Source organism: Ananas comosus, linkage group 9 (genome assembly GCF_001540865.1).
Source record: "Ananas comosus cultivar F153 linkage group 9, ASM154086v1, whole genome shotgun sequence".
Taxonomy (NCBI): domain Eukaryota; kingdom Viridiplantae; phylum Streptophyta; class Magnoliopsida; order Poales; family Bromeliaceae; genus Ananas; species Ananas comosus.
In genome coordinates this window covers 4,516,329-4,528,036 of record NC_033629.1, presented here as the reverse complement: position 1 = coordinate 4,528,036, position 11,708 = coordinate 4,516,329, and the positions used below count along the sequence as shown (strand labels likewise).

The window sequence follows — 11,708 nt, the reverse complement described above, 5'->3', positions numbered from 1 at the left end:
AAGCTCTTCGATTTAGTTATACTTATCCCCGCTTATTATCCGAACCAAACGGGGGCCCCAAACCAAATGGGGCCTTTTAGAGTTTTGTTTGAGGTTAGACTAGAAGTTGTGACGGACAAATTCTTCAAAGTTACAAAATTCCGATTACATTCGTGTTTGAGTTTAGACTAGAAGGGTGGCACTTAATTCGTGTTTTTCACATCCCACTACTGCCTCTCGAACAATGATTCAACTTTAGAATCCACTTGCTATCCAGCAAGGAAATTCTCAAGCTATCATAACACATAACCACCACAAGATAAGAAGTAAAAAACCATTCATGGCGATGCAAAGTGACCAAACATCGCGAGCTTAATCACTTCACAATTAAATTCGAACAATAGGCTAACACACGCATGCATGTAAATTGAAAAGCTCGAAAATTAGCCCATATACCCATATATAGATTGCGCATACGTGTAAGCAAGCATATATATGAATCAAAATGTAGATAAGAGTTAATTGATGTAGGTGAATCAAATACCAGTGCACACTTACAGCTATAAAAGAAAATCAGCATACTAGTAGTTTTTGGACAAGAAGAATCAAGAAAAAAAAGGAGAACCTCATAAGTTTCCGCTGCAAATCACACTTTATTTATAATTTGTCCCACAAATATGGAAAGAAATCAACTAGTATTGTACCATACTCAGTGCCCGATACAACCCAAGGTAGCAGGGTATTCTCACTTCAACACGTCAGTATGCAGTTTGTGTCGGTATCACTTATTCGGCAGATCATGATCTGCTCACCAACCGCAAGCAAATCCATGCATACCTAAGTGAGAAGCAATCAAACCAAACACATAATAATATACTTCTCTTTTAATGGCAGTAATGCCGATACCAGCAGCATCTCACGGACGCAATTACCCCCTCCACATCTTCGCCCCTACTGTAAAGCCACCACAGCATATTCGAGAGCGAATTACCATCATCGAATCCATTCAACGCCCTAGTCTTCTCCATTGCGCTCTCCTTGTCATACACCCCTTCCAACGCATACGCAAAGCCCTTCCACCCTTCCCCAACACCTTCCCGCGCCAAAGCCGGCGACGCCCACTTCACTAACTCCCTCACGAACGCGACGTCTTGGAACAGAACCTCAGTAATCGGCAGCAACGGTAAGACCTGAATACCCAGCCTGCATTCCTTCCACTCGGGGGGAGCGAACCAGAGCCCGCTATCCCTCTTATTAGCCCACAATACTCCCACCACTCGATTCTCCCTACTAAAATCGTCCTCGTACATCCCTTCCCCCTCCCGCACGTGCCACCACGTCTGTGCGGCGAGAATCTCGAAGGCAGCGAGTGTCGACCCGATGGCCACGAGGTGGGTATCGCCAAAGCTCAATCCCAAAAGGGCGGCGGAGTAATACGCATTCACCGCCTCGCTCGTGCTCTCCCGATTCCGCCCGTCAGCAAACTCCGTCAATCCTCCCGCCCAAGAATGCAACTTCCAGAGATCAAAGCATCTCAATCTAGCATAACTGGCATCCTGCTTGCGGGACAAAGTCATGAAATCGGCGACCATCGAATAAGCATGAGACATATACTTCCTTCCCCACGACGGATCGAGCTTAGAAAGGACGGCAATTGCGTATATAAAGTAACCCAAGTGGTAATGGTGATCATTAAAGATCCCGAAACCAAAGTCCGCGCCGGAATCCACCGACCCCTGCTTGGTGACGAGCCCGCCCCATTTGTGATCATAGAGAAAAGCATTCCCGCCGAAGCTCCCATCCAGCCACGGAGTGACGGAGGCCTTCAAGAACTGCCGCACGGCCGGAATCACGTCGGGAAAGCCGACCTCTTCCGCGATCAAAGCCAGCCGGGCAGCGCGGGCGACCGCCTTCCCGTAAAAGTAGGACGAAGTGGTAGCGATGGGCGCGGAGCAGAGGCCGTCGGCGTCCTTGCAGAGAGCGGATGCGATCTCGGCGAAGCCATCCTCGCTGACGCCTTTCATCGAATGCCAAGTGGGCGACACGGGATCAGTCCTGAGCACCCAGGAATCCGCGACGACGCCGACGAGATCGCCGTCGATGCTTCTGTACTTGAAGTCCTCCAGCACGGTGACGCCGCAGGCGCGGTCGAGAAGGCGGAGGTGGAGCGGGTGCGCGAGGAGGAGCAGCTCGCCCCAGCCCTCCTTGGCCCAGTTGTACTCGACGCAGAAGGGGCGGGCGAGGGAGGCGGCGCCGGAGACCGGGTAGCAGGAGCTGAAGCGGTCGAGGACGGGCTCGTAGCTGGGGTCGGGCAAGAAGGCGAGGCGGACGACGCCGGAGAAGGCGGGGGCGGTGAGGAGGGAGACCCCGGAGGGGGCGAGGCGGAGCGGGGCGGAGGAGTAGCAGAGGAAGGTCTGGCCGCTGTTGAGCTCGAACCTGTGCTTGGTGAAGGAGGCGTTGGGGGCGACGGAGAGGAAGGCGTGGATGGTGGCGATGGAGAGGTCCGCGGGGGAGGAGCCGAGGGTGGAGACGGTGACGAAGGGGCTCCCGCGGACGAGGAAGCAGCGGAGGGAGGAGGGGACGAGGTCGAGGGTGACGCTGAGGTCGTCGAAGGAGGAGATGAGGTGGGATTTAGGGTTAGCGTCCGAGGCGGAGGGGGAGGAGACGGTGAGGTCCGGGACGAAGGTTTGGTAGATGAAGGAAGGGGTGGCGAAGCGGGAGGGGAAGGAGAGGGAGAGGGAGGAGGAGGAGGATTTGATGAGGTAGGGATGGATGTACTCGGGCTGGTCGCCATTTTTGAGGGCGAAGTTCTGGAAGAAGGAGTTGGTGGGGAGAGGGGAGGAGAGGAGTTGGGGGGAGAATAAGGGGGAGGGGTCGGGGAGAACGGTGGATTGGACCCCGGGGAAGAGGAATGGCTTATGACCATCGTGGCGGTGAGTCATTGTTGTGCTAGAAATACTCCCAGGAATTGGAGGAATCCAAGGTGGGGGCCGTGCAGAGGAAGAGGGTGCTTGGATTTGAATTTGGGTTTCGGTTTGTTGTTGTCTCCTCCTCCTCCTCCTCCTCTTCTTCTTCTTTGCGATGGGGTTTTCGAATATTATATGCGCCTTGATACTGCTGAGTCTTTTCCCTAATTCCTTCAGCATTTTCTTTGTTTTTGGTATTTATTGCAATTTGATTGACGTAGGTAGGATTGGGTGTGAACTGTGGAGTGGGTGATGAGGTGGAAGTGGTTGGTTTGTTAGAAAGATTGTGTCGTCAGCCCTACTGTGTTTAGGGAGATTTTTGAATTTGAGAGATGGGGGTTGGAACTTTGAAAGGGTGCAATTGATAGCCTCGCCGCGTGGACCGACTCGGTTCCGGTTTCGAAGTGAAGGAATGATGACGGGAAGAAAGTGGGTGAGGAACTGAGGGAGAAATATGGGAATGAATGACTGGCGGGTGTAGCACGTTAATGAGAGGAAATATAATCGAGAGGATAGAATATGAAATGAAATGAAAACTAGTCTAGTTACCTACCTATCTAGGGACTAGGGGATATCACAGTATAACAAGTTAATAACAGGAGTCTCACAGAAACAATTATTAAGGTATGCTTGATCTGTTGAACGTAGTATTGGTCTTTTGCTTGGCTTGTAAGGGAGAAGGAAGGATCAGATGAGATGTCTCTTGCCTTGCAAATCAGCAGATGCAAGAAGCACACGCCCGGGGCGCGACTTAACATGCCATATTCCTTTCCCCTTAACTTAAACATGCCATATTCCTTTCCCGTTAATTCATCCTCCTCCATTTTGCCATAATCGTAAAGTTTGGAATAACCCATTCTTATCGAGCTAGATATTGTTCTGTGGCATACTGTTTATCATTTTTTGCCATCGTTCTTAGCTGTACATATTTACTCCACTTGCTGCCATCTTTGACCTTCAGAACGTGCAGAAAGTCTGTACGAACTACAAGGACATTGGATGAAGGACGTCATGTTCCATACATTTGTCATTTTTACTTTTTTTTTTTTTTTTTGGTTTCCCTTTTGGAAAGAGGCTCATAGGCAACTTTTTTTCAGCCGCGAAGAAAAACTTACCAGTGCATTAGATGGCGGCGAGTAATTTTGTCTTGAGCATCCGAATACCTCTGTCAGATAATTGTTTTTCTAGGAACGGCAATATTTCTGGGAGCAAAACAGCCAAGCTACTAGTTGAAACTTCTATTTGGTCGGCTAGCATAAAGCATGCCAATCTCACAAAGGACATGATATTATAATGGGTAAAAATTAAGTATCTTATGCCTAACCGCTTTACATTTTTAATTAAATTCAATTCTAAAAAAAAAGAAAAAAAAAGAAAAAGTAAACAAGGTGAATAATATAGTACGCAACCTTTCTCTCTCCACAAAAAAAAAATAGGGGGCGTATATATATTATATTATTATAATAGCATTATGATTCACCAAGCAGAACAGAGACATAGCATTTGTGTAGCTGTAATTGAACAGAGGCAACTGACCAAATTTTTACACGAGTATGCATCACGACCTATATCTTTCTTTTTTCTATTTTCTTTTTTTTTTTTTTGTGTGGGAAAGACCGAGGATGAAGGATCTCAATGATAAAGGATCCAACGAAATTAGCAAAAATACTTACCTCGAGGCGATGGTAGTGATATTTGCCCCATCAGTTTGACCATAACTAGAGGTTTCAATCCCACATTGCACCTGCAGGTAATATTCTATCCACACATTGGGATTGTCAAGCACGTTAAAAAATAAAAATAACATCGCAAATTAAAAAAAAAAAAAAAATCAATGAAAGAACAAGCTAGACAGAAATGAATAGATGGCAATGCGAAAGACTATAACAGCAATTGATAGCACATAGGAAAAGTAATAATATAACACGCAGTGTATAAGAAACTAATAAGACAAACACACTGCCATGCATAAAGATTACCTCACAAAAGATCATTGGCAACTTGAAGGATTAAAATCAATCCCCCACATACCAAAACCCACCAAGAAAATTAAAAGCTTCCCGGCTATCACTGCAGTAGAAAAGAGTAGATAATTCTACTCCAGAATACTACCACGAAGAATTCACTCGACAAGATGCAAAACACAGCCAGTAGATGGTTGGCATTCAGGTGACAAAAGATATATCTTAAAATATTATACAACAGTAACATGTTAAGAAGTTGTACAGAAAAATGAAAGACTTGAGGTGACTATTATGTGAAAATAAATAAAAATCAGCGCCCTTGATAATACAAAGATGTGTTTCAGCAGCATACGTAACTGAATGATGACACATAATACTCAGAGATCAACAGAGAACATTACTCCAGAGAAGTGTGCTGCAAAGTTTCAAGTTCCAGTTGCAGTAAAAGACCTTTGAGAGCCACTCTTTCGAGATGATAATAGGACTGCAAATAAAATAAACTAGAGAAGAAACGCAGAAGTGTCATCACTAGCATAGCGGGGGAAAAAAGTGCAACTGAGTTCAACTTGGAAACATAAAAGATTAATAGTCCTCTCCCCTGCTGCGATATAAATTCAAAAACAAAACTAATTCACAAACAGCCTAAAAAAGAATCTAGAAAGGAAAAGAAAATAACCTGACATTTAAATCCTTTTGGCTGCTAGGCCTGTCTCAACTTTCTTGATTTCGAATATCAGCATCCTCCACATTTTGAGAACAAACATCTCAGCTTCGTCGTCTAGTATAGATTGAAGCAACTCTAGCATCTTTGATGCCTGGACATGATCTTTGGTACAGGACACAATATAGTCTACCAATGTTGCTTCCTCCTCGCCAAGAAACTCAGTGATTTTTTTTGAAATCCAAGGTCTCATTCTCTCATGCAACTCAAGCTACAAGAAGAACAAAATACGTTAAAGAAATAGCCAACATAAATTAAAAGAATTACACAGGAAGCTGCACAAGTAAAATCATTTGCTGTGAGCGCTATAAGGTTGCAAAAACACCTTTAAAACTTCATAAAAAGGATCAACACGAAAGCAAAAGGAGAAAATAACACAACTAGGCAAGAGAATGCAGTCTTACTTTGTCGTAAATTGCCCAGTTAATTTCATAGACAAATAGCTCCTCCTTAGTCTTTGGGATCATGTCAATCAACTGCTTCGCATCTAAAAGCTTCTTGTTTTCTGTTTTAGGTTTCTCTTCTCGATCTTTCTCCCGATCATACATCTTCTCATGCATCCTCTCCTTACCCTCATCATCATTCCTATCACGATCTCGGTGGCTCGATCTCTCACTAGATCGCCTACTTCTATCCTTTTCTATTTCATGTTTTTCTTCCTTTGGATTAGCAGAGGAGATGCGCTTGGCATACTCAGCAGCAGCAGCAATATTTGGCGGTGCCCCAGAAGCATTACTTTGGACAGCTTGTAATTCCTCAGTGGAGTAATCAATGGGTATGAGGGGTCTCATCTTTTTCTCCTCCACATCCTCATCGTCCTCTTGATGAAAAACAGAAGGAACATTTGTTCTTTTTCCTGAACCAATTAAACCAAATCCCAGCTTCTTAGTTGGACCATTGGTATTCTGCTTAAGGTCAGGAGCTTGGTCCGATTGCATGTTCAGTTCATCACCGTTACTGTTCCTATGGATTCCATCACCTGTTGATTGCCAATCCACATCATTAAAACTTAGACATTACAGATATAAATACACATTGGAGAATAAATACATGGCAAATGCAAATAAACTTACCAACATTAACATCTCCATTAGTGGAAACAACCTCACAATTCTGATCTGAAGCTACTTGCTTTCCTTCAGCATCTTCTCTTTCTTCGGGAATTATAGGGTTTTCGCACTCCATTTCCACTACCACAGAAGGCTTTAATTCAACTTCTTTTGGCTGCTCCTCAACTGCTCTTCTCTTAGCTTCAGCAATTTCTTCCTCCTCCCTTAATCTATCAGCCGCATCATCCTCTCTCTCACGCTGCCTCTTTCTTTTCTTATCCTCGAGAGTGCTGCTTCTCCGCCTTCTTTTCCTCGAGTCATCATCATCACTTTCATCCTCCTGCCTCAAGACCTCCCTCCGGCGCTCCCGCTCTTTGTCCTTCTCTCTCTCCCTCTCATGCTGCCGGTGATACTCTTTCTCTCTCTCTCTAGCTTCCCATTCCTTGAGACGTTCCCTATATAACCGCTCCGATTCTCTTTGTTTCTGTTCCCTCTCTCGCTCCCTTCTGACTCGCTCGCGCTCGCGGTCTCTCTCGTATCTCTCGAGTTCTCTCTCCTTTTCCCTTTTCTCACGTTCTTTTTCTCGCTCTTTACTCCTATCACTCCTATTCCTATCAGGTGAGCTTACTCCAGGCTTGTCACTTTCAGTTGCTGCCTTGTTTTCACTTGTGGTTTCTTCATCATTCTTCTCTTCGGCAGCATCTACATCAAAGGTGATTCCAATATTTAATATCAGCTACAGTAGGGTATCAAGTAAATTTTAATTATTGCTGGAATTGCACTTTAAAATGACAATGAGAAACTAATTTGACTTGGCTTTACCACTTTTCATTACATCGACTTCTGAATCGCCATCTCTTGATCTGGAAGCAAGTTCAGACTGTGACTTAGCTAAGCCATCAGCAGGTGGCGGTACTGGTGGTGGAGGCGGCAAGGGATTGGTCTTTAGTCTCTCCTCAATCATATCGCTAATCTTCTCTACAGCATCTCTGTCCGCCTCACGATCTTCATCAGTAACAACACCAAATTTCTGTGAGTCCTCTTGATTTTCTTTATCACTGGAATCTTCCGAATCCTTTTTGGCTTCCTCTGTGGCTGGCTTCAGCAACTCCTTTCTGCTACCAGATATACTTTCACTCTCTTTATCGCCACCTCCAGATTCGTTTTCTTTCATCTTTTCCTTTTCCCTTTCTGTCTTCTTTTCAACATATTTCTCAAGATACTCCCTGGTCGCTTGATTAATGTTTAACTGGTGATTCCAATTCAAATTAGATAAAAAGAAGCATTAATGATAATAATAATTAAAAAAAAAAAAGACAAGACACCAGAAGTTTGAAGACCATGTAATACAATACACAAAGAAAGATAAGCAAAAATAACTGCAATTAACTAGGAAATAAGCCTGTGTCGAGAAGTGTATCTATAATTTAAGGTACACGTTGCAGTGTCATAGTCATCACCACACTTCGCATCATCATCATCATCATCATATAAGCCCTTTTGCCCCAAAGTATGAGATTAGTACAAAAACAATAAAGAAGTGTATATATAATTTAAGGCACATGTTGCAGTGTCATAGTCATCCCATGCTTCGCATCATCATCATCATATAAGCCTTTTCTCCCCCCACAGTATGAGATTTAGTTACAAAAGACCTCAACCATAAAACAGCCCTAAGAGAGTCAATAGAATTTAGCAGGTGCTAAAAGGCATTTGCCACGGAAATTAAATAAGCAAGCTTGTAGTTTGATGAAACTATCAAAATTACATAAAACTTGATCTACTCACTAATTGTTATAAATAACAAATGTAGTATCTTTAATTTACCAGCAAAAACAAGCTCAAGAGGTTACAGATTGTGGAAAGATTCATATTTTTAAGAAAATAAAAGAAAATTCATCTAGTTCACATTATAATCAGACAGATGGGGGAAAAAAAAAGAGAGACTATTTGAAGGAAATAAAAAATTATTGTAGAAACACCCATTAATCTATAGATCTCTCAACAAATAGAATTAATTAGCAGACTATCTGCACTAGAGAAGTATAACTACTGGCAAATGAAAACATCTGCGTAGCATCGAACCTGTACATGAAGGGAAAAAAACAATTACATAACTTACCACCAATTCTTGACCGTCAATGTTTAATTTACTGAGCAAGCGCAGTGCGCGAAGAATTCCTTCAGCAGATTCAAACTCACAAAACCCAAAGCCTTTAAGAGTGCCAGTACTAGGATCTTGAGCACGCTTCCAACTTTTCACTGGTCCACACAGCTTCAACCAAAAATACAACGCAAGGATTTGGTTAACAAGAACACTAAATAGAGAATACCATCATAGATATTGGGAGAAATGTGTCATTGATCCCTGAACCAACCTGATAATGTGCTGTGCCCCTGAACTTTTGACTTAAACTCTTTAGTCCTCGACAATCAAAAAATAAAATAAATTCCTTTTTTGTAAAATAACAATTTGACCCCTCTATATATCCTATAAAATGACTTGTTTTCTCAGTTAACTTAAAACAGGGTTGAAAAGGTCATTTCATATCAAAAGCAAACAGATATGAGCTTTTCTTTCTATGGCAAGATATGGAATTGCAATGTATAAGAAAGTTCAGGGAACAACTTGTTCAAGAGGACAGTCCAGGGACCAAGTTGCAATATTGGGATATTACAGGGAATATAATATGTTCTCATGTTTCCAGTACAAACAGAAACTCACTCGGAGAAGAGAAAGGAGAAACTCATTGTCTACTGAGGGAGAAATCTTGCCAACGTAAACTGTAGTCTGTGGCTTTTCAGCTGGAGCAACAATGGGGACAACAGGTCTGACTGAAGGGGTCACAATGGGTGGAACACCACGGATCCCTGGAACAGGAGGCCGTGGAAGCTGTGGAATCACGCCGACTGAAGGGATTGGGCGTGGGGGAAAACCTGGGCGCATCATAGCAGGGTATGGGCCGGGATAACGAGGCACTCCTGCATAAACACAAAAAAAAAAGCAATATCTATGCAAACATGTCAGACAGGATACATAAATTTATCAAACAGTGCTTACTCATCTTTAAAATGTATTGCTTTACATAGGATGCTCAACCAAAAAAGAAGAGAAATGATCAGACATTGTTACCACATAATACAAGAATACAAGAGATTCGCAGCACAGGCTAGGCAAATATCACCAGCTGAACGATTAACCTGAGGGCAGATGCATAAAAATAATATCTATTTCATGAAACTAGAGATGTGTAAAGTTCGTCTTACCTCTTCTATGTCCTTGAACACCACCTTCAGCAGTTACCCCAGATAAAAGTGGGTAGCAACAGATGCAGAGTTCACACCAGTGTAATGTACTACTCAATTTGGAAAGCACAATTAATGTACCTCTATATCTAGGTTTCTAATTGAAGAAAAATCAGCACGATGAAACAGAGGAGAATGAGAATTTAGGAAAAAAGAATGCGCAGTGGACAGCTTGATAAAGATATTATAATACCTTAGGAAATTTCGCAACAGGCACTCACATGCTAGTTTGATCCACTGTTGATGAATTAAGAATCCATTGGCCATGAGTGGAAATGTTCTTTGGTCTCAAAAAACTGGTACAAGCTAAAACGAGCAACTACAATAATTTACCCTTTCATTCTTTTTACATGTTAAACCTAGATAAATGCTCATTAAAAAGAATCCAAAAGCAGCACCATTTGTGTAAATGAAATGCAGTTAGATAAATTTAATCATACCAACATAGAGGGGAAGTGATCTTTTAACAACTGCAAGAATGGCGACTGCCGACGTTTCTCACCAATAACGACAACACAAAGCTGTAGCAGAAAATACCAGTTATCGATATCAAGAGCATCCCTTTCCAAGCAACAGCTTATGTTTTTCTTTTTCTTTTCTTTTTTTTTGCCAAAAACTCCTTTTCACCCATCAACCCATCCCCTCTACTTTCATAATCAACATATGCGTATCTCGACACAGAGCATGACAATACAAAACTTATCAGAGCACTTAATATACTGTCACTCAGTGTCTCCCATGCGCTTATTTCTATTAACAATAGAACACTTAGCATAATATATCGCCAATTTTCTAATTTAATTAATATTTCATGACATAAAAATCTAACACAAAGGTAAAACTCTTACTTTCATAATCAACGAATCAAAGCCAAATCATTATAGATAATAATCTAGCAAAAGAAAGGCCAGAGGATGAAACTGATCATAAAGGGAGAATAGTAGTTCAAGAAAACCCACCGGGTGGAGGGATCACCCCTGGCTGAGGAGGAACCGCCATATACCCATTCGGAACCTGCCCATAGTGCACCGGCGGTTGCCCAGGCGCAACCGCATACATCCCCACCGGGCGCACCGCCGCAACTCCCACACCACCCGCCGCGGCCCCCGGAGGCATCGCCGCCACCCCCGGAGGCTGGATGCTAGGGTTTGGGGCCATCGGGTAGCTAGGGTTCGGGACTGGGGAGTACTGGGGCACGTGCGGGGCTCCCAAGGGCCGGAACGACGGTGCGAAGGATGGAACGGCCGGGGGCGGCGGAGCCACGACGGGGTTAGGGTTAGGGTTTACGGGGTTGGGATTAGGGTTTTCGATGGGCGCGGAGGGGGCGGAGGAGGAAGGAGGGTTCTCGGAGTCGGATTTTTCGGGCTTGGAGTCTAGGGTTACGGGGGAGGAAGGGGCGACGATCGCCATTAGAGGAGCTCGGCAGAGGACGAAGAAGGGTTCGGAGGGGGGTTAATGGATGGGTCGAGAGAGATTGGGTTCCGGGGATCGCAGGAGCACGACACGCGATGCTTTAACTCGGGGGTTCTGTGGGATCTACAGAGACCTACAAGGTGACCCAACAAAGGGACCAGGGCTTTGTGTGGACCCGGATTTGCTTTTAAGGCACAAATAGGGTCGGTGGGTTTGTTCCTGGGCCTCGTAATAATATTGTTTCAGGCCTTGTCAGAGTTGATTGTTGCAATATTTAGGCCTATGGGCCTATTCTTCGGCCTTTTAAGGC

The 11,708-nt window shown here is 43.8% G+C and overlaps 1 protein-coding gene across 1 annotated transcript; it reads right to left on the bottom strand.

Moving 5' to 3' along the window:
* On the bottom strand, positions 599-11,492 carry LOC109715420. Its single transcript, XM_020240396.1, has 12 exons — positions 10,945-11,492; positions 9,405-9,661; positions 8,802-8,954; positions 7,502-7,928; positions 6,704-7,381; positions 6,035-6,609; positions 5,596-5,841; positions 5,311-5,393; positions 4,619-4,689; positions 4,109-4,195; positions 3,836-3,929; positions 599-3,144 (listed from the first exon to the last, which is right to left on the bottom strand). The coding sequence occupies exons 1-12, from the start codon at positions 11,393-11,395 to the stop codon at positions 864-866; spliced, it is 5,403 nt and encodes a 1,800-aa protein (XP_020095985.1). The 5' UTR covers positions 11,396-11,492; the 3' UTR covers positions 599-863.